At 51.5% G+C, this 23,008-nt stretch overlaps 1 protein-coding gene and 1 non-coding gene across 2 annotated transcripts; one reads left to right on the top strand and one right to left on the bottom strand.

Moving 5' to 3' along the window:
* Positions 1 to 636: 636 nt before the first annotated feature.
* CDC37 (cell division cycle 37, HSP90 cochaperone) lies at positions 637 to 13,538 on the top strand. Its single transcript, XM_005902912.3, has 8 exons — positions 637 to 824; positions 7,238 to 7,519; positions 7,866 to 7,974; positions 8,082 to 8,197; positions 8,542 to 8,664; positions 9,263 to 9,445; positions 9,536 to 9,607; positions 11,300 to 13,538. Exons 1-8 carry the CDS (start codon positions 723 to 725, stop codon positions 11,453 to 11,455), a joined length of 1,143 nt encoding a protein of 380 aa, XP_005902974.1. The 5' UTR covers positions 637 to 722; the 3' UTR covers positions 11,456 to 13,538.
* A 2,502-nt stretch (positions 13,539 to 16,040) lies between these two features.
* On the bottom strand, positions 16,041 to 16,143 carry LOC138988665 (U6 spliceosomal RNA). Its single transcript, XR_011464937.1, has one exon. It is a non-coding gene; the product is annotated as a U6 spliceosomal RNA (small nuclear RNA).
* Positions 16,144 to 23,008: the final 6,865 nt, after the last annotated feature.

The following is a 23,008-nucleotide window of genomic DNA, read 5'->3' as shown; positions in this document are numbered from 1 at the left end:
AGAGGGGGCGTGTATGCGCCAATCCCGGCTAAGGAGTGGCAGAAGATGGGGGAGGCGAGAGGGGAAGCTGTGGTCCGAGCCAGGGAAACACCAGTTCTCAAGGCAGGGCCACATCGCCCCCATCTAGGCTCCTCGAGGGCAGGGCCACAACCTTCCTTCACTTAGACCCTCCCAGAGCAGGGCCTTGTACCCCTTGGACTGGGAAGGTCCTTTCCCATCAGGCACCATCTCCAGCACAAAGTCCCTCTTCACAAAAGACGGGAGCGAGGTCTTTCGCCGAGGCCGAGCCCCAGCAGTGGGCTCAGGCTGACGTCACTGTGGCGTGGCTAAGAGGACAATCCTCTTTCTCAGTCTTGCCAACTGCCCCCTTTCCCAGGGCTGCCGTAAACGCCCACCGTGGGGTAGCGGGAGATGAGGGGGGCTCGAGGTTGGCGAACCCACCAGTAAACCCCCAGGAGGGGCCTAGTGGAGGCCGGAAGCCCGATGGGATGAGGTCTCAACGGACTCCCGAGAGCCGAAACACGTGCGCAGGGCTCTTTAAGAACTTGGTCACCAGTGCCGCTGCTGAGGTTACTAAGGATGTGACGTCACGCGCGGGCGGGGCGTGCGCGCCCGGGCGGAAGCGGAAGGGGCGGGGCTCCGCGGGCTGAGTCTCAGTGCTGCCGCCGCCGCCGCCGCCGCTACAGCTACCAGAGCCCTGGAGGGCTGGGCCCCGAGGCAAGATGGTGGACTACAGCGTGTGGGACCACATCGAGGTGTCTGACGATGAAGACGAGACGCACCCCAACATCGACACCGCTAGCCTCTTCCGCTGGCGGCACCAGGTAGAGCGCGCGCGCCCAGCCCCTTCCCCCACTCCCGGGACTCCGCTTCAGAGTTCTGACCCCTGATACTGCCGGGGGGGCCCAGCCATTAATACCTGGGATTGCCCCCTACAGCCTGGACTTTCCGAATAGCCCAGGGTTCCTCGATTCAATTCCGGGGCCATAGAATTGCCGGGACCCCTGAGTTCCTTACCCGCGATGCCGGCGCCCCCTTTCTAGTTTCTTCTTGAAACTCCAGGTTGACCTGTACGGCATCTTTTTAGAATTTAGACTGCCAAGATAAGCTTTTGACGTGCCTCCCAATCCTGCTTGGGATCTTCCACTTACACCCAGATTTCTACCTCAGAATCTGGATCCTGAACCTAGTCGGGTACCCAGTTAAGATCTTGGCTGTTCCATGGCCCCTCCTTACCCCTGTGCTCAGTCGCTTCAGTCGTGTCCAACTCTTTGTGACCCCATGGACTGTAACCCGCCAGGCTTCTCTGTCCGTGGGATTCTCCAGGCAAGAATACTGGAGTCGGTTGCCATTTCCTTCTCCAGGGGATCTTCTCAATCCAGGGATCGAACCCGCGTCTTTTATGTCTCCTACATTCGCAGACAGGTTCTTTACCACTGGCCCCGTCTGGAAGCCCTCAAAAACCCTAGAGTTCCCGATAGTTTGTCTATTCTGCGACCTGCTTTTCTGGATCCTTATGGTTCAGATCCAGAAGTCTTACTCCTCTGAATGAAACAATTCTGTCTTCCCTGAGATTTCTATTCCTGGCTTGGGACTCCAACCCACACCCAAGACCCCTCCCCTAGAACAAAGATTGGCACCCCCTCCCCCCAGGGCCCTCAGTCTCATCTAGGCCTGGAATTTTGAAACCTGGGTCCTGTTCAGAATGAACCACCACCTCCACCCTGATGGAGCCTCCAATTCCGGAGGCTCTCCTTCAGCCTTCAGTACTGTTAGACCCAATTTCCCATTACATCAGGAAACCCAACCCACGTGGCTTCCTGCCCAGCCAGAACCCCTGCCCCTCCTTGGTACCTCACACCCAGTCCCCGCCCACCCCCGAGACAGACTTCAGTGGGAACCTTTGCCAGCTTCAGGATGCCTCATTCAAACCCAAGTCCAGGACCCAAATCCACCCCATCTCCCTTCTGACCCAAACTTGGTGTGTTCTTAAATACCCACAATGACCCTGCTGTTACAAGGAACCCTCCCATCCTGATTCCAGATTCACTGCCCCTTCTTTTATCTATTTTCCCCCAAATACAGACCCCCAGAATCCCAAGTCTGTATGTTCTTTCGACAGCCTGCAAACCTCCCCCACCCCCCGCCCCCCGCCCAGCTGTGCTCACAGGCCAACAGAATGACTCTCCTGAGACCTTGTGTGCTAACTTCTTGCTCCACCAACTCAGAGCTCTTACCCCCACATTCCAGGGGCTGCTCTGCTCTCACGCTTATGGCATATACCTCCTAGAACCTTCCGGTTAGGAAGGCCTCATTTTATCTTCCCATGTATCAGTTCGCAGTTGTTTATCCAGAAACTCCTAGAAGCGCCCTTCCTCATCCTGCTGAGACACAGTAACCGTGCCTTCATCTAGTCCCGGTTCTGGGTCCAACCCATTTCTTAAAGCAGCAGCCTCCTGGCTAGGGCTTCCCTGGTGGCTCAGATGGTAAAGAATCTGCCTGCAATGCAGGAGACCCAGGTTCAATCTCTGGGTGGGGAAGATCCCCTGGAGTAGTGAACAGTGACCACTCCAGTATTCTTGCCTGGAGAATCCCATGGACAGAGAAGCCTGGCAGACTACAGTCCATGGGGTTGCAAAGAGTCGGATACGATTGAGTGACTAACCCTTTCACCTGGCTAGTGTACCTGGTGGGCAAGCCACTGGAGTGGAAAAAGAAAGTTCTAGCATTTCTCTCTTGCCACATGTGACATTTTATGATGAAATATTGAAGCTCTCCGCAAAGCTCTAAAGCCTATTCTTGGGAACACCTATTCTGGTCACGTAGTTGATCTCTATCACCAGGTTTGGTCCTGCTGGTTTGGGAGGCCATGCCCGCTCCCATACAGCGTCCTCTCACCACGCCCGACTCCCTCCTGGCGCAAAACCTTTTCCTGTCCAACCGCTGAGGACCCAGGGCTGTTGTGGAGATGAGTGGAGGCAGGGAGCCTGGTGTCTCCAGCATGAGGTTCCGCTGCCAGTGACCGGCAGCCTGGGCTCCAGCCCTGCCACAGGACCATCACTGCTTTGGGGGAGCGAGCCCCCTGCCTCCATGAGACTATCGTGAAAATGAAATGAGATTAGATCTGGAAAGAACTTGGCTCAGGGCCTGGGAGGAAAGAGTAAGCAATACTAAGAGTGGAAGAGGGGTTAGCCAAAAGGTGGCCTGGTACCCTTGTGAGCACAGGCCTGCCCGACTGGGTTCATATCCTGCTCCTTCTGAGTATCACTGACTTGCTGTGATCCAGTGAGGTGTTTTATTTTATTTTGTTTTTTTAATTAATTTGACCACACAGGGTCTTAGTTACAATGTGCTGGGTCTTTAGTTGCAGCATGTGGAATCTATTAATAGTTCCCTGACCGGAGATCGAACTGGGGCCCCTTGCATTGAGAGCACAGAGTCTCAGCCACTGGACCACCAGGGAAGTCCCCCGAAGTGAGTTTTGATCGCTGTGTGCCTCAGTTTCCCCAGCTGGCAGTCTTAATAGTGCCTACCCAACAGGCTTGCTGTGAGAGCCGCCTTATGAATTTAACGTGTGTACTGCTTGCGGGACAGCACTGGAACGTAATAAGCTTTGTGGAAACTTTAGCTCCTGTCGTCATCATTGCTTGGATAATTCATGTTCATGGTAAAAAAAAAAAAAAATAATCCCAAGGCTCCAGAAGGGGACAAGTGAGTCTTCCCAGTTCTAGCTCCCTGGCTCCCTTGCCCAGAAACAGCTGCCAATCCTGGTTTCTCTTGGCTTCTTCCAGTGAGCCGGGCGGCATCCAGGTTCTGTGAGCCTCGGGTCCCCCCTTTCTGTGTAAGGCAGGAAACAGGGACACCTGTGGCCCCATCTCGCCACTGAGGTTTCTGCCCTGCCCAGCCTGACACAGCCTCTCCCGGAGGTGTAAAGCCCAGGTTGGGCAGGCTGCCACCCCTAGCAGAGCAGCTCCAGGAGGCCTTTATTTAGCTTTGGCCTCCCTGGCGACTGCTCAGAGGATGCCGGGGGATTTTGATGGCCACCCAGCAGATACCAGCGGTGTGGTAGGTTCCTGCTGTCCCCTGAGGCCAGCGGTGATGCCAATAGCCCCTTTCAAGGCGGGGGAAGGTTTCAGAAAGACATGGGCCTATCGTGAAGAAAGGGAGGCAGCAGCGGCTGCAAGGCCTTAAGGGTCTTGTCCACCCCTTAACCAAATGGGAAAAGTGAGGCTCGTGATTGGCCATGTCAGTCCAGTGGGGTGTGAGAGAAGGGCTCGGGTCTCCCGGTTCTCACCCACATGTGCCTGGCCTTGTGCTGGAGCCTGGAGATATGAGCTCGGGTAAAGCACAGAAGTAGGTTAGCAACCATTCTGGTGACCGTGGCCATGACGATGGTGAGGACAGTATGTTGCAAGCGGTTTCCTTGAGGTAACTCGTTTAATCCTCACAACAACCCTGTGAGGCCCCATTTCATAGGGCTTCCCAGGTGGCGCTGGTGGTAAAGAACCTGCCTGCCAGTGCAGGAGACACCAGAGTCGTGGGTTCGATCCCTGGTTCGGGAAGATCCGCTGGAGAAGGAAATGGCAATTCGGAGGAGCCTGGCGGGCTGCAGTCCATAGGGTCACAAGAAGTCGGACACAACTGAAGCAATTTAGCACACCCGTTTCAAAGAGGGGGACACCAAGGCAGGGGGAGGTGTAAGCGACCTTGCTAAGGTCACATTGCCAGTAGGTGTGGAGCTAGGTGCTCTGATGCAGTAGCAACTGCTCCCAGTTACCAGGCATGTGCTAGATATTGAAGTGCACTTTCTTGTTTGAGCCCCAGAAAGGGAGACTGTCCTGTTGGACAGACAGTGATGACAGCAGCCAGTGTGGTAATTGGGCTGACTGCGCGTCCAGCAGGGCTCTGGCCTGTACAGCCTCTTTCGTGTCTTCCAGTGCGAGCTCGTGAGGTTGGTGCTGTTGTCTGCCTCTGACAGATAAGGAAACTGAGGTTTGGGAATTGGCCCAGAGACTCCCAGCCATTATGTGGTGGCCGTGGGGTATGACCCTGGGTCTGGGGTCTCAAGGCTTTCCACCAGCATCTCATCATGTCACCTGATGATCACCGAGGGGCCTTTGGGGCTCAATGACCCTAGGAGTCTCGCACTTGGGGAAGGCTTTGTTGAAGCTGAGACTTGCGGACAAATCAGATGGAGCGAGGGGAGTTCCAGCAGCGAGGAATAGCATGTGCAGAGGCTAAGAGGCAGGAGAGAGCCGGTCCATTTGGGGAGCCACAAGGGCCGGCGTTGGTCTGAAACCCAGCCCCTCAAGGAACATTAGTGCCATTTGGACAGCTTGGGGCAGGAATTTGGGGTCCCCTCTGAACAGGGAGGGCTGTGGTCAGATGGATGCGTTTCCAGGACTCTGGCAGCTTCTGAGCCTGGATGGGGGGGATGGGGATGGCATCTCTCAGGGTCCAGTGTGTGGCTCTGGGTTGAGCAGACAGTGCAGGGAACCAGGGGCAGGTGATGGAAAGCTGTGGCACCTCTCAGTGTTCAGGCCATGGCTCTGGGTTGAGCAGACATTGCGGGGAGCTGGGGGAGGTGATGGGGAGCTGGGGCAGGGGTGGACAGTGACAGAGCCCCGTGACCCAGTGAGGGGTCTGGATGGGGAAGCTGAGATGACGTGCCGCCACTCAGCTTGGGGTGCAGCAGAAGAGTTCTGGGGAGCAGCGTCTAGGATGGGGGTATACAGGAGTTTGGTGGGTACCACACTGGGCTTCAGAGGCATGTTGGCCTGGAGACAGCTGTGTAGGCCCTGCGGATCCAGATGCAGCACATGGGGTGGAGCACATTAGAGGAACGACTGGAAAGGAAACTCGTGGTGATTTGGTGGCAGAGAGGGAGGGAATGACTCACAGCAGGCCTCAGCTGGGGGCAGGAGGCAGGGGCGAGGGTCTTCCCTGAGGGAGGATACAGCAGAAAAATAGGTTTGGGGGAGCTCAGGTGGGGAGTTCAGTCTTGGGCACAGACCTGGTGGTGCCTGTAAGACACCAAGACAGCAGTGGCTGGAGGGCCATGTGGCCAGGGTAGGGTGCTTGAGTGTTACCGAGGGTGCTCCAGGCAGGAGGGGAGCCTGAGACCCTGGGGAGAGGGGAGGCCTTCTTCCAGCGTGTGATTATTACATCCAACAAGTCTTAAGTCCCTGCTGTGCACCAGGTTCCTGGGTCTAGAGTCACAAGAGTGATCAGATCCCCACCTTTGTGGAGCCCGTCTCCTTGGAGGTGGACAGCACCCAAAACAGGAGAGAGAACTGTCACAGAATATTGTCAGATGACAAGTGCTGAGGAGGAAGATCAGGCAGAGCAGAATAGGGGGCGATTGTGATCCTCAGCAGCATCAAGGAAGGCCTCATCTGGAAGGGACCTTTTTTTTGAGTGCGTTGCATGACTTGCAGGATCTCAGTTCCCCATCCAGGGATTGAACCCTGGTCCCCAGCAGTGGAGCCTCAGAGCCCTAATCACTGGACCACCAGGGAATTCCCTGTAAGAGGCATTTGAAGATGATGAGGATGCAGGGTTTGGGGAGGTGAGGTAGATCTAAAGAGAGAACATTCCAGGCCAAGGGAACACACAGGCAGTGCAAAGGCCCTGAGGCTTGAAGTGAGTTGGGAAAAGGTGAGGCAGCCATTGTGGCTGGAGGGAGGGGCGGAGCAGGAGGAGATGAGGCTGTGGAGGAGACTGTTGTGCTTGGCTTTATGGGCTCTGGGGAGGACTTAGGCTTTTGCTCTGAATGAGGTAGGAGTCATAGAAGGTTCTTATTTTTAAAAACATTTATTTATATACTTGGCTGCATTGAGTCTTAGTTGTGGCATGCAAGATCTTTATGCCACAAGATCTTTGATCCTGTGTATTGCAGTACACAGGCTCTTTAGTTGTGACCTGTCGGCTTAGTTGCCCCAAGGCATGTGGGATCTTAGTTCCCCAACCAGGGATCAAACCACTTTCCCCTGCATTGGAAGGCGAATTCTTATTCACTGGACCGCTGGGGACGGCAGCCATAGAAGCTCCTGTGCAGAGAAGGGACCCGCCCTAGCTCAGGCCTACCTTAGGAGTGAGAGCAGGAGCCTGGAATCCAGTGCATGGAGGTTGGTGTGGACCTTCTCTGGGGTCATCCCAGGTGCCAACTGTGGAGAGCCTGGGGCCGGGGACAGGGCCAGGCTGTTCCCCAGAGTGACGGGCAGTGCCCAACCCTCAGGCCCGGGTGGAGCGCATGGAGCAGTTCCAGAAAGAGAAGGAGGAGCTGGACAGGGGCTGCCGCGAGTGCAAGCGCAAGGTGGCCGAGTGCCAGCGGAAGCTGAAGGAGCTGGAGGTGGCCGAGGGAGAGGGCGGCAAGGCCGAGCTGGAGCGGCTGCAGGCTGAGGCGCAGCAGCTGCGCAAGGAGGAGCGGAGCTGGGAGCAAAAGCTGGAGGAGATGCGCAAGAAGGAGAAGAGCATGCCCTGGAACGTGGACACGCTCAGCAAGGATGGCTTCAGCAAGGTGGGCGGGGCCTGGGCGTGACGGGCAGTGGGTGGGGGCAGGGAGCACTGCGCAGATCTAGAATGGACGGATGCTGGCGGAAAGGGGGGTAGTGCCGGAGGGGAAGGGAGCAGGTGGGGGGCCCCGCCGGTGAGGCACCCCACCAGTACCCCTCCCTCTGATCTGCTCGAAGGCCCCAGTCCGAGGCCACGCCTGCCACGCCCACGCCACACTGATGTGCACGGCGCCGTCATCGCCTCCGCTGTGGATGGGATGGGCGTTGCGGCCGCGGCCGGCCCGGCCACGTTCGAGGCGCCCCGCTGCCGCAGCCTTGCCCCAGCCCACTCCCCTTCTCGCCTCACCACAGAGCATGGTCAACACCAAGCCTGAGCAGGCGGAGGAGGAGTCTGAAGAGGTGAGGGAGCAGAAACACAAAACTTTCGTGGAAAAGTATGAGAAACAGATCAAACACTTCGGTGAGTTGGGCCCAGGCGTGGGCTCCAGGTGGGTGGTGCGCATGAGAGAGGGCCGGCCCTCTGCCTCCGGGAGGCCCTTGGAGCACCTCGCCATCGCCTTCTGGCAGGCATGTTGCGCCGCTGGGACGACAGCCAGAAGTACCTGTCAGACAACGTCCACCTGGTGTGTGAGGAGACAGCCAACTACCTGGTCATCTGGTGCATTGACCTAGAGGTGGAGGAGGTGCGTGCAGACACTGCCGAGTGGGGGGTGGGGAGGGCCCAAAAGGCTTTGCCTTTTTTTTTTCTCTTATTTTTTAAATTCTATTTTTATCATTCATGTTTGTTCAGAACATTGCAGTAGGCATGAAGGGAAAAAGAATGCATTTTTAAACACTGTCTGGAGTCTAGTATAGGAAGCCATACCATTATCTCTTAGGAGGAAAAGGGCATTAATTTTACATTGAAGTTAAATATTAAGACTAGCGTCCAAGTAAGCCACGGATAAGGTCTAAGTGCAAGTTGTGTTTTCACACAATGGCTGGGGACAGGAGCCCGCCACTCGGTAACGCTGTCCTCCCTTTGCAGAAATGCGCCCTCATGGAGCAGGTGGCTCACCAGACCATCGTCATGCAGTTCATCCTGGAGCTGGCCAAGAGCCTCAAGGTGGACCCCCGGGCCTGCTTCCGGCAGTTCTTCACCAAGATCAAGGTAGGGAGGTGGTCCTCCTCAGGGATCCAGCCTGCGGTCCACTGGGGGAGGCAGATGCGGATCCACTCGGACTCAAGCCCCTGTGATCAGAATCTCATCCATCAGCAGAGGATTAGTCCGTAGAGGAGCTGGGTAGTGGGTGGCTCCAGTGGAGATTTGGAAAGCCGAGCTGGCAGGACGTGCTGAAAGTCCCAACCTAGGTGAGAGCCGGAGTCATGGGCACCTGTGGGTTTCTTACCTGAACACCGGAAGAGCAGAGCTAGGGGAGATTCAGGGCAGACCTGAGGATGATCGAGGGTAGCTGTGTTGAGCTTGAGGTGCCTTCGAGACTCCACAGGAAGACGTGGAGGAGGTGGGTGTCACAAGTCTGCAGTATAAGCGGACATTCAGTCAGATGCTTGTAAGCACAGGGGCATAAGGTTTAGCTCAGAGAAGACGGAGGAGGCTAGACAGAGCAGAGGAGAGGCCTGAGCCCCAGAGTACCCGTGATTTAGTTCAGGACCAGCTGTGGGGAGCCCTGGGGCATCCCTGAGTACCTGCATTGGGAGGGTCCTGGGCTCCCCAGTCTCCCCTGGTGAACACCCTCCCTCCCCTGCAGACTGCCGACCGCCAGTACATGGAGGGCTTCAATGACGAACTGGAGGCTTTCAAAGACCGCGTGCGGGGCCGTGCCAAGCTGCGCATTGAGAAGGCTATGAAGGAATACGAGGAAGAGGAGCGCAAGAAGCGGCTTGGCCCCGGCGGCCTGGACCCCGTCGAGGTCTACGAGTCCCTTCCTGAGGTGAGGCTCCCCAGACCCTGGCAGGTGGCAGGTGGGCTGTCAGTGGGATCCCTGGGACCTAGGCCCTGACCCCACCCCCTGCACCGACAGGAACTTCAGAAGTGCTTTGACGCGAAGGATGTGCAGATGCTCCAAGATGCCATCAGCAAGATGGACCCCACGGTGAGTAACCACACACCCAAGCCCACCTGGTCAGGCAATGTGTCTCCCCCACCTCCTCCAGCCCTGCTGACCACGTTGCTGCTGGCAGTGTCCCTCCTGGCTTCTCAAAAGAGCCAGGGAGGTTTTGTCACCTTGTGGCTGGCACACAAGACAGCCAGGCTTCATGCCCCATGCTGTCTCACTTTTATTGAGCAGCTGCTATGTGCCCAGCATCTAGATTGAGCGTCCCTGTCCCTGTGGGCTGTTTGTGAGCGCACCCAGCTGACTCCACCTTTGCCAGCAACTCAGAGAGGCCCGCTCCACAGTCTCAGTTACCCCATCAAACCAGTATCTCTCAAAAACATATTAACTCACAAAATCTGTGGGGAGGGCCAAGTACGTGGTTGGCGCTGGTGAACCTCAGCTCTTTGGAGCAGTAACAGCACTGGTAGATAAGTACCCTGAGTTTTAATAAATCTCTGTTTAAGCCCCTTCCTGCTGCTTGGCTCACTGGTTGGCCACACTGATTCCCTCATCTATAAAACGGATCTAGTCTCTAGACCAGCTCAGGGTTTCTAGAAGCTTCTATGGGGATAAGCATGTAGACCAAGGGTCTTCAGAGAGTCTGGCTCAAAGGTTCACTGCCTGTGTGTAAATAAAATTTTGTTGGAACCGCAGCAGCCAGGCTGGTTTATTTTCATCTTGTCTATAGTTGATTTTGTGCTGCAGCCATAAAATTGAGGTGTGATGGAATGAGAGGTTTTGACAGGGACCACAGGGCCTGCAAGCCAAAAATATCTGTTGTCTGGCTTTTTATTTTTTTTTAAAAAGTTTACTGATCCTTGTTCTAGACTTGCACTTAAAATTTGAGTTGTTTGTGCTAAGTTGCTTCAGTCATGTCTGACTCTGTGACCCCATGTAGCCTGTCAAGCTCCTCTGTTCATGGGATTCTCCAGGGAAGAATACTGGAGTGGGTTGCCATTTCCTCCTCCAGGGGATCTTTCCGACCTGTGAATTGAACCGTGTGTCTTTATGTCTTCTGCATTGGCAGGCAGGTTCTTTACCACTCGGATTCCCAGGTGGCTCAGACAGTAAAGAATCTGCCAATCTGCCTGCAATGCAGGAGACCTGGGTTCCATCCCTGGGTTGGGAAGATCCCCTGGAGAAGGGAACGGCTATCCACTCCAGTATTCTGGCCTGGAGAATTCCATGGACTATATAGTCCTGGAGATCGCAAAGAGTTACACATGACTGAGCAGCTTTCACTTCACTTCTTTACCACTAGTTCCACCTCGGAAGTTAAATTTGAATTAAAGTTAAGTAAAATTCAGGGACTTCTCTGGTAGTCCAGTGGCTAAGACTCCACGCTCCCAGTGCAGGGAGCCCAAGTTAGATCCCTGGTGAGGGAACTGGATCCCACATGCCACAACTAAGACTCAGCTCAGCCAAATAAATGTATTTTAAAAAAATAAAATAAAAATTCAAGCTCTGTCCTTGCCTTGCACCAATCACATTCGAAGTTCTCAGTAGGCACCCACGTCTGATAGCTGCCATGTTGGATAGCACAGATTACAGACATAGATTACAGTTTACCCTCCTCCCAGACAGCTCTGATGTAGAAAGAGCAGAAAGTGGGCTTGGGGATGTGCAGGGGACAGGGGTGCCACCAGCAGATGGCAGCCCAGCCTCACCCACCCACCCTTCTCCCCACAGGATGCGAAGTACCACATGCAGCGCTGCATCGACTCAGGCCTCTGGGTCCCCAACTCCAAGTCCAGCGAGGCCAAGGAGGGGGAGGAGGCGGGTACTGGGGACCCCTTGCTGGAAGCCACCTCCAAGTCAGGCGACGAGAAGGATGTCAGCGTGTGACCTGACCTGGCCGCCGCAGGCCGCTGTGCGCCCCTTTTCAGAAAACAAAAATAGATGCCATCTCCCCAGGTCCAGGTTTCCTCCGCTTTTGCTGCTCCCCAACCTAGCCCGGAGGGGCCCTCCCACGCCCCTTCCACCTCCCCCCTCTCCCCAAGCCCTCATCCAAGTCTTTGCTTTGAGTCAAAGGGGCTTCACTGCCTGCAGCCCCCCATCAGCATTAAGCCAAAGGCCCGGGGATCCAGGGAGGGGCAGAGGTTGCCAGGTTGGTCCATGGGGTGGGGGTGGGTCCCCAGCCAAGGGGCCTGCTCCAGTCACTGTGGGCTGTTTTCACTGTTCGCCCGCGTCAAGTCTTCTATATAGTAAACAGCAATTATCTTCCAATAAAGGATTTCAGATGCTCTGTGGGGTGTCACGAGGGCTGTGGGCACAGCTCTTCTCTTGGGGGTGGGAAGGGACCTGTGAGTGTTGGCAGTTGGGCCTGTGACACTCCTGGCTTTGCCCTCCAGCAAATGGGCTGTGTCCCCCATCCACACTCCAGGCTCTCCCATCACCTGGAACCCTTCCTGAGGTCATCTTTGGATCAGAGCTCTCACCCCACCCCCATGAAGTCTTTGGCTCCTCCCATTCTCCTAAGCCCCTCCCACCATCCATTTGGGAGCATCACCCTCCACTGTGTCTTACCTTCCACGGGGCCAGCACTGCCTCCAAGATTGATCTTGAGTCTGTCCACTGCCCTTCACTCTCCACCCTGGTCCAGGACCCGTCACCTCTAGCCTGGACTCCTGTCCCCAGCCTCCTGTCTCCTCCACCCTCACTGGACCCCAACAGGCAGGGAGCGCCTGTGAACATGAGAGTCCCAGCACATCCTGCCCCAGAGTAGAAGCCTAAGTTCTTGCAGCTCATGGGGCCCTGTACCATCTGCCTGGTCCCCTCCCTGCCCTCATCACCTCGTGGTCTCCCACTGCCCCTCTCACCAACTCCCTCCTCTCTGCTCCTTGAGCACTTTAAGCTTCTCCATCAGTGTGGCCTTGGGCAGCTTAATCAGCCTCAGCATTCATCTCTGTATAGTGATAGAAATGTTCGTGCCTTCTTCCCAGGGCTGTGATGAGGAATGAGTGAGATGAGCAGGTGCACATAGCACCTGGTACTCATGCTCAAGATCTGGGCCCCGGCATGTCCCTGTCCCACACCCTGAACACCCTTCCCTGCAGTCTTCCTCTACAAAGTAATATTTGGGCCCCAGGAAAGACTTAAAGAATAATATCATAAACAAGGACACAGTTTTTAAGACCTGAAGTAATTGAGAATCCAGTTGAAGCCCACTACCCGCCCCTTCTGGGGGACATCACCACCTGGCTGGTGCTTCTCAGTCTGACCAGAGCTCTGGTCCCTCCTGGAAGCTTCCTTGACTCACCTTCTGAGTCATCCCTCACATCCAGCCGTGTTGCTTCTTCACCTGCCTGGCTTTGCCAACCTGTGTATTGCTGTCTCCTTTATGCTGTGAGCACCACCCGGACACAAACTGAGTCTTGGTCCTAAGATGATCCCAGCCACCCTCACAGATTCTGGCCCTCAGTGAATGCCTTTGTGCCCAAGGTGATTGCCACCAGAGGGCAGTAGTGAACTGCAAACAAGTGGTGTTGCCCGATGCTTTTCATACAGATTGAAATGGCAGACTTCCCTGGTGGTCCAATGGTTAGGACTCTGTTCTTCCAGGTGGGGTGGGGGATGGGGTGGATTCAATCCCTGGTCAGGGAGCTAAAATCCCATACGCCACATACATGGCTGAAAAATAAAGATTTTAAAAGTATTTAAAAATGGCAGATCAGAGGATTGGGGAGACCCTCCTAAACCTCGTTTATCTGAGATCAATTCAAAATTGTGAGCTTTTTAATTCTTTACCATGAAAACTTTCAGAGGTAGAATCTGTATTTCTGGTATTTCCTTTCACCTCGGCGTCCAGTACAACTCAGCACTGCTGTTACTGATCCTTGACTTAAAATTTCAATATTTTGTTCATCATGGATTTTTTTTCACATTAATGGTGTTTTTGGAAAATATTACATTAAAATATTTATCTTGATTACTGAGTTGGTGACCTCTTTGCTTTCATGCCACATGTACCTCACCCTAGCACTGTTTAACGTTTAAAACATCAAATGATATTGAGATACACAGTAAAGGGTCTTCCCTGGCAGTCCAGTGGTTAAGACTCCGGGCCTACACCGCAAGGGGTGTAGGTCCCATCTCTGGTTGGGGAACTAAGATCCCACATGGCCCATTTCCTTTGTGGCTCAGTGGTAAAGAATGCCTGCTAATGCAGGAGACAAGGGTTCAAACCCTGATCCAGGAAGATTGACTGGGCACGACGTGGAGCAACTAAGCCAATGCACCACAACTATTGGGCCTGTGCTCGAGAACCCAGGAACTGCAACTACTGAGCCATGTGCTGAACTACCGAAGCCAGTACACCTAGAGCCTGTACTCTGCGGCAAGAGAAGCCACTGCAGTGAGAAGCCCAGGCAATGCAACTAGAGAGTAGCCCCTTGCTTGCTGCAACTAGAGAAAAGCCCACACAGCAACAAAGACCCAGCACAGCCACACACACACAAAAAAGATCCCACATGCCACAGGTCAAGGCAAAAACAAAACCCAAAAAAATCCAGTTCCCTGCCCCCAACCACGGGAACCCACTGTCTCTGGTGTCTTGTGACTTCTTCCAGGGTTTCTCTTTGTAAGATCAAATGTAATCTTATCCCTTCCGTTCTTTCTACACAAAGCATAACACAGTGCAGTCAGTGACGCATCTTCCTTTTTTCATTGAACCCTGTGACCCCGCAGATCTTTTCTTATCAGTCCATCAGCACTTCCTCATTCTTTCTACTCTGATAGCCTGTGTCATCTCAGCATTTATTTCACCAACGGTTTTTTTGAATTAACGCTTGCAGGTTTGTTGGTCTGCTTTTACAAGCAACGCTGAGAGAAATTCCCTCCTGCAGCATTGCTCACAAGGGCAGGCATCCTACCTAAAGAGTAAGCTCCCAGGAGCAGGATTGGCTGAGTCTTAGCGGCAAACAGAATCCCACCCAAAATGTTTCACTAAACAAAATGTAATGATGGGGACTTCCCTGGTGGTACAGTGGATAAGAAGGCTTCCCAGGTGGCTCAGTGATAAAGAATTCGCCTGCCAAGCAGAAGACCTGGGTTCAACCCCTGGGTCAGGAAGATCCCCTGGAGAAAGAAATGGCAACCCACTCCAGTATTCTTGCCTGGGAAATCTCATGGACAGAGGAGCCTGGCGGGCTACATTCCATGAGGTCACAAAGAATCAGACATGACTTAGCGACTAAACAACAACAGTGGATAAGAATCTGCTTGCCAATGCAAGGGTCACCAGTTCAATTCCTGATTCAGGAATATCCCACAAGCCGAGGAGCAACTAAGCCTGTGCGCCACAACTACTGAGCCCTTGCGGCTAGGGCCCGTGCTCTGCAACAGAAGCTACTGCAATGAGAAGCCCACCCGCTGCAACGGAAGAGTAGCCCTGGATCGCCACAAATAGGGAAAGTCCACACGCAACAACGAAAACCCAGTGCAACTAAAAAAATATATATATATATATTTTTTTTTTTTAAGTGTAATGATGTGAGTGGGATAGGAGGACCAACAGCGGATTCATTTTCTGGAGCTGCTGTAACAAATCACCACATTTAGTGGCTTCATCACAAACAGATTACCTTACACTTGCACAGGTCAGAAATCTGACATGGGTCTCTTCGTGCTGAAATCTAGGCACTAGTAAGGCTGTGATCCTTCTGGATGTTCTGGGTAGGATCCATTTCCTCTGTTTCCAACTTCTAGGGGCTGCCTCCATTCCTTGGCTCACGGCCACCTCCTTCCATCTTCAAAGATGGCAAAGATGGGGACTTCCCTGGCTGTCCAGTGGCTAAGGCTCCGAACTACCAATGCAGAGGGGCTCAGGTTCAATTCCTGGTCAGGGAACTAGATCCCACATGCCACAAGTAAAGATCTCATATGCTGCAGCTAAGACCCAGTGCAACCAAGTAAACAAATTCCTACCCCCAAAAAAATGACAAAGATGACATCATGTCATTCTGACCTCTTTTTCTGCTTTCCTCTTTCACTTGTAAGACCTTTTTTTAAAAATACATATGTACACTTTTAATTTTTATTTACTTATTTATTTTTGGTTGTGCTGGGTCTTCGTTGCTGTGAGGCTTTTTTCTAGTTGTGGCAAGTGGGGGCTACTCTCCAGTTGTGGTGCCCGGGTATCTCTTTTTGTGGAGCGCAGGCTCTAGTCACACAGGCTTCAGTAGCTGTAGCACATGGGCTCAGTAGTTGTGGCTCCTGGGCTCTAGAGCGCAAGCTCAGTAGTTGTCGTGCATGGGCTTAGTTGCTTCACAGTATGTGGGAATCACCTTGGATCAGGGATCGAACCCATGTCTCCTGCATTGGCAGGCAGGTTATTTGCCACTGAGCCACAGGGCAGCCCCTAAGGACTTTTGTGATTACCTTGAATCCACTAGGCTCATCTCTCTATCTTTTTTTTCTTTCTTTTTTTTTTTTTAACATGGAATGATTCAGGCATTTGCATATCATCTTTGTGCAGGGGCCAGGCTAATCTTCTCTCTATCCTTCCAATTTTAGTATACATGCTGCTGAAGCGAGTTTGTTAATCTTTTTTTTGGCCACGCCACTCGGCATGAGAGATCTTAGTTTCCTACTCAAGGATGGAACCTGCAGCCCCTGCAGTGGGAGCAAAGAGTCTCAACCACTGGACCAACAGGGAAATCCTCATTTTAACTACTTTGATGGGGTACAGTTCAGTGGTGCTAAGTATGAGAAATTCTGTACCCATTAAACATTTAACTCCCTACTCCTGAAATATCTGTAATTTTGTGCCTGGCTTATTTCACTCAGCATAGAGTTTTCAAGATTCATCCATGGAGGACTGTGTGTCAGAAGGTCTCTCTCTCTCTCTTTTTAAAAAGGCTTTATAATATTCCATTGTAGAATATATCACAGTATGTCCATCCATTCATCCACTGATGGACACTTGGGTTGAGTCCACTTCTTGGCTACTGTGAATAATGCTGCTATGAACTCTGGATGTGCAGGGACTTCCCTGGTGGTACAGGGATTGAGACTCTGAGTTTCCAATACAGGGGCCCTGGGTTCAATCCCTGGCCAGGGAACTAGGTCCCCCATGCCACAACTGAGACCCTGACACAGTCAAACAAATATTAAAAAAAAAAAAAAACATGGCAGATTCATGTCAACGTATAGCAAAACCAATACAATACTGTAAAGTAAAAAAAAAAAAAATTAATTAAAAAAATGGATGTACAAATATCTTTCTGAGTTCCTGCTTTCTTTGTATATACACCCAGAAGTGCAATTGCTGGATCACATGTTAATCATTTTTGAGGAACCACTAAACCTTTTATAAGCAAGTTTTGAATTCAGTAATGAGTTGGATGTCAGGAGCCTGGAAGCAGAGTGGGGACTTGTCCTCAAACCCATTTTGTGCCTTTTTGATTTAGAAACTTGTGAATGAATTACTTATTTAAAAATAATTATCTAAAATAATTTTTAAAAAACATTGAAAGGAAAAGAAGAGCAGGATCAGCTTGTTTCCTGGAGCCATTGGAAACACAAAATTGGAACCCACACAACTGTCCATGGCATATTAAAGTGTATAATGGGGCTTCCCTAGTGGCTCAGTGGTAAAGAATCCCCCTGCCAATGCCGGAGACGAGGGTTGGATCCCTGGGTCGGGAACATCCCCTGGAGGAGGAAATGGCAACCCACTCCAGTATTCTGGCCTGGAAAATTCCATGGACAGAGGAGCCTAGTGGGCTACAGTTCATGGGGTCACAAAAGAGTTGGACAGGACTGAGCGCATGCACTTACACACACAGTGTGTACAACCTGCATGATAGAGCAGTGAAACTAAAGAGAGTGATTCACACCTAGATGGACGAAACTCATGAACAGGAACTCCAATGAACAAGCAAGCTAGGGCGCCCAACAGATAGATAGGAATTACATCAAGTCCAAGGACAGCGTCTCCTCCAGACCTTGGCCTCAGCTCTTCCCCCTGCCTGGTACACCCTGCCCTGACATCCATGTGGCTCCACTGCAGCTCCCCCAGATCAGAAAGATGGATCTAGAACCCCCAGATCTCCAATGGCATCGTCTCCTTCCTTGCTCTGCTTTTTGTGTACCATGTCACCATCTGCTACGCTATATATTTTTACTTGTTTATCTTCATTCTTGGCTGTTGTCCCACCTAAAAGTGCAGGGAATTTTATTTACTCTCTACTCTGTTCCCAGGACGTAGAACTGGGCCGAGCATACAGTAGGTGCTCAAGAGGTATGTACTGATGAAATGAAAAGCAACCCTTCCTCATTGCTTTAGAGGGTGGAAGGAGAAACATCCACTTCCCTCCAGGAATGAAAATGGAGAGTGGAACTCCGAGAACCCCCCATGGTCTTGATGCTGTTTTCTTTTTTGACCTGAGTGGATTGAACACAATTTTTTTTTTAAGTTTTAGAAAATTGAGATATAATCGATACAGAACATTTCTGTTAGTTTCAGGAACAACATAAGGATTTGATGTCTGTATACCTTGTGAAGTGATCACCACTATAAATCCAGTTCACATCCATCACCATACAGAGATACACATTTTTTTTCTTGTGATGAGAACTTTTAAGATCTTCCATCTTCTTCTTGTTGCTGTTTGGTAGCTCAGTCCTGTCTGATTCTTTTTGACTCCATGGATTGTAGTACGCCAGGCTTCCCTGTCTTTCACCATCTCCCGAAGTTTGCTCAAACTCACGTCCATTGAGTCAGTGATGCCATCCAACAACCTCATCCTCTGTTGCCCACTTCTCCTCTTGCCCTCAATCTTTCCCAGCATCAGGGTCTTTTCCAGTGAGTCAGCTCTTCACATCAGGTGACCAAAGTATTGGAGTTTCAGCTTAGGCATCAGTCCTTCCAAGGAATATTCAGGGTAGCAACTTTCAAATATACAATACAGTATTATTAATCATCACACTGTACAGTACATCCTCAGGACTTATTTATTTTATAACTGGAAGTTTGTACCTTTTGACCACCTTTGTCCATTTCACCAACACCATTTCTTGCTGATTTTTTAAAAAATATTTATTTATTTATTTGGCTGTGTCTGGTCTTGGTTGTGGCATGTGGGATTTGTAGTTGCAGCATGAGGGACCTAGTTCCCTGACCTGGATTGAACTAGGGCCCCCTGCATTAGGAATGTGGAGTCTTAGCCACTAGACCACTAGGGAAGTCCCAGGAATTTCCTTTCCTTTTCTTTTTTTAAACTTTAAAAACATTTCACGTATTTATTTTTTATTTATTTTTGGTTGTGCTTGGTCTTCATTGCTGTTCGGGCTTTTCTGTAGTTGTGGTGCACGGACTTCTCATTGCGGTGGCTTCTCCTGTTGCAAAGAATGGGCTTTAGGTACAAGGGCTTTGATAATTGCAGCACATGGGCCAGTAGTTGAGGGTCCCAGGCTCTAGAGCACAGGCTCAATAGTTGTGGCGCACGGGCTTTATTGCTCAGCAGCATGTGGGATCTTCCTGGACAGGAGCTCGAACCTGAGTCTCTTGCATTGGCAGGTGGATTCTTTACCGCTGAGCTCCCTGGGAAACCCTTTCCTTTTCTTTTGATTATTCTCCGTCTATGGTTGGTGGAATCCAGGATTCAGAACCCGTAGATACAAAGGGTCGCATATATTCCATTGTATGGCTGTATTACATTTTGTTTGTTCATTCATCTGTTGATGGACGCTGGGTTTGTTTCTATCTGGTGCCTAGATGATGGTTTTATCTCCACATATGCAGATGATACCACCCTTATGGCAGAAAGTGAAGAAGAACTAAAGAGCCTCTTGATGAAAGTGAAAGAGGAGAGTAAAAAAGTTGGCAGATGGTGATTGCAGCCATGAAATTAAAAGATGCTTACTCCTTGGAAAGAAAGTTATGACCAACCTAGATAGCATATTCAAAAGCAGAGACATTATTTTGCCAACAAAGGTCCATCTAGTCAAGGCTGTGGTTTTTCCAGTGGACATATATGGATGTGAGAGTTGGACTGTGAAGAAAACTCAGTGCCAAAGAATTGATGCTTTTGAACTGTGGTGTTGGAGAAGACTCTTGAGAGTCCCTTGGACTGCAAGGAGATCCAACCAGTCCATTCTAAAGGAGATCAGTCCTGGGTGTTCTTTGGAAGGACTGATGCTAAAGCTGAAACTCCAGTACTTTGGCCATCTCATGCGAAGTGTTGACTCATTGGAAAAGACTCTGATGCTGGGAGGGATTGGGGGCAGGAGAAAAAGGGGATGACAGAGGATGAGATGGCTGGATGGCATCACCGACTCAATGGACATGAGTTTGGGTGAACTCTGGGAGTTGGTGATGGACAGGGAGGCCTGGCGTGCTGCAATTCATGGGGTCACAAAGAGTCGGACATAACTGAGTGACTGAATTGAACTGAAAGCTCAACATTCGGAAAACTAAGATCATGGCAGCCGATCCCATCACTTCATGGCAAATAGATGGGGAAGCAGTGGAAACAGTTGCTGACTTTATTTTTCTGGGCTCCAAAATCACTGTGGATGGTGATTGCAGCCGTGAAATTAAAAGACACTTGATCCTTGGAAGGAAAGTTATGACCAATCTAGACAGCATATTAAAAAGCAGAGACATTACTTTGCCAACAAAGGTCTGTCTAGTCGAGGCTATGGTTTTTCCAGTAGTCATGTATGGATGTGAGAGTTGGACTATAAAGAAAGCTGAGTGCCGAAGAATTGATGCTTTTGAACTGTGGTGTTGGAGAAGACTCTTGAGAGTCCTTTGGACTGCAAGGAGATCCAACCAGTCCATCCTAAAGGAGATTAGTCTGGGTGTTCATTAGAGGGACTGATGTTGAAGCTGAAACTCCAATACTTTGGCCACCTGATGCGGAGAGCTGACTTATTTGAAAAGACCCTGATGCTGGGAGGGATTGGGGGCAAGAGGAGAAGGGGACAACAGAGGATGAGATGGCTGGATGGCATCACTGACTCGATGGATGTGAGTCTCAGTGAACTCTGGGAGCTAGTGATGGACAGGGAGGCCTGGCGTGCTGCGATTCATGGGGTCACAAAGAGTCGGACACAACTGAGCGACTGATCTGATCTGATCTGATCTGATGCTGGGAAAGATTGAGGGCCGGAGGAGAAGGGGACGATGGAGGATGAGATGGTTGGATGGCGTCATCGACACAATGGACATGGGTTTGGGTGGACTCCTGGAGTTGGTGATGGACAGAGAGGCCTGTCGTGCTGGGGTTCATGGGGTCGCAAAGAGTCAGACATGACTGAGCGACTGAACTGAACTTTTGGATGCCTGAAATATTTCATACTAAGATCCAGTGGTTAGGAAGTACTTTCACTGCCACGGGCCAGGTGTGATCCCTGATCAATGGAAACGTACTCCAGTATTCTTGCCTGGGAAATGCCATGGACAGAGGAGCCTGGTGTGCTGTAGTCCATGGGGTCAAAAAAACAGTCAGACATGACTCAGCAACTAAGTGAAAACAATGACCCACAACTAAGATCCCACAAGCTGCGTGGCACAGGAGTAAAAATCCACCAAATAGATCTACACATAGTGCAAAAGAAAGATCGCTAAGAAATACTGTGCAATAAAGAAGATAATAGCACTTGCTCTGCACCTGGCTCTGTTTTAAATTCTTTGCTTGTTTGGGTGCATGCTCAGTCCTGTCTGACTCTTTGTGACCCCATGGACTGTAGCCCACCAGGCTCCTCTGCCCCTGGGATTTTCCCAGGCAAGAAAACTGGAGTGGGTTGCCATTTCCCCCTCCAGGGGATCTTCCTGACCCGCGGCTCCCACATCTCCTGCATTGCAGGTGGATTCTTTGTTACTGAGCCACCAGGGAAGCCCCATTTCCTCTGGAAACCAGCACAAAACGAACTTGCCTGTGGCTCCTCAGGGGAAGGTTTAAGAGGCCGTGTATTCACACACACACAAGAGAAGGGTGTGGAGTTTCCTTAGAGGGATTCTAAATCCATCTCAAAGCTATTTGGGGGAGGAGGTTGACTGTTCCCTGAACCCTCCCATTCAAAAAGACACAAAGGGATTTTTGTTTTTAATTTATCAGCCCTTGACTTTTCCCAGGCTTGGTGGGAGCTCTAGGAAGGTTCCAGAAGACTGCTGAGTCTAGGGAATCCCCCCATTCTAGCTTCCTCCTAAAAAAACCCACTGGGGCAGGGTGACTAGTTGTCTCAAGTTTAGCCTGGAAAGTCCCTGGTTTGGGAATCCCCCTCACTTCTAGGCAAACCCCAGTAGTTGGGGGGTAACCCAGAGCTTCTGTGCTTGGGCTGGACCCTCACTGTGAAGTAGGAGTTCAGCAAAGAGGTCACAGGCGTGAGGGGCTGCCTGTGAGCTTTGCCAGTGGCGTCCGTGGCCTCTTTTCTCTCCAGCTGTCAAGTGGTGTGCTGGTCTCACTTTAAAAGAACCTGAGGGACTTCCTTGGCAGTCCAGTGGCTAAGACCCCAAACTCCCAATGCAGGGGGCCTGTGGTTGGTCCCTGGTCACAGAGCTTCCCTAGTGGCTCAGACTGTAAAGAGTCTGCCTGCCTGGGTGGGAAGATCCCCTGAAGGAGGAAATGTCAACCCACTTCAGTATTCTTGCCTGGGAAATCCCATGGACAGTGTAGCCTGGCAGACTACAGTCCATAGGGTCACAAAAAGTGGGACACAATTGAGCAACTAACATTTTCAGGAACTAGGTACCACATGAGGCAACTAAGACTGGGCACAGCCAAATAAATAAATTAAATTAAATACATAAACATTAAAAAAATCTGAGAGAGCTCAAAGAATTCTTAGCACCCAGGCCTGGGCCCAACTGGCATCCAGGCTGGGAAAATGCAAACTATTATTAGAGTTTATTGTTATGACTGGGTTTATTACTATTATTGTTATTGGGCTTCCCTGGTGGCTCAGATAGTAAAGAGTCTGCTTGCAATGCAGGAGACGGGGGTTTGACCCTTGGGTCAGGAAGATCCCCTGGCAAAGGAAATGGCAACCCACTCCAGCATTCTTGCCTGGGAAATCCCATAGAGAGTGGAGCCTGGCGGGCTCCAGTCCATGGGGTTGCAGAGTCAGGCACGACTGGAGAGCTAACATTTTCACTGTGATTGATTTTATTAATCGCCCAACGTGACAATTCCTGTTGGTCTGGCCTCTGGGCCCAGCAGAGGCCACCGCATCTCATCTCGCTGGGGCTGGCTGTTGAAGAATCTGGCCTACTGCATTTCCTGTTATCACGTGGTGCTAGTGGCAAAGAGGAAGCCGAGGCTGGAAGGCCATGGCCAGCTCTTCCTGAGTGGGGCAGAACAGTTTCCCAGGGCCTAGATGTCTCTGGAGATCATTCACTCCACCAGCTTCTTGGCACCTAAGGGTGCCAGGCTCCATTACAAGCCCCAGGGA

The sequence above is a fragment of the Bos mutus genome, chromosome 7 (genome assembly GCF_027580195.1).
Source record: "Bos mutus isolate GX-2022 chromosome 7, NWIPB_WYAK_1.1, whole genome shotgun sequence".
Lineage (NCBI taxonomy): Eukaryota > Metazoa > Chordata > Mammalia > Artiodactyla > Bovidae > Bos > Bos mutus.
Note: the sequence above shows the minus strand (reverse complement) of the source record. Positions and strands in the feature narration are given on the sequence as shown.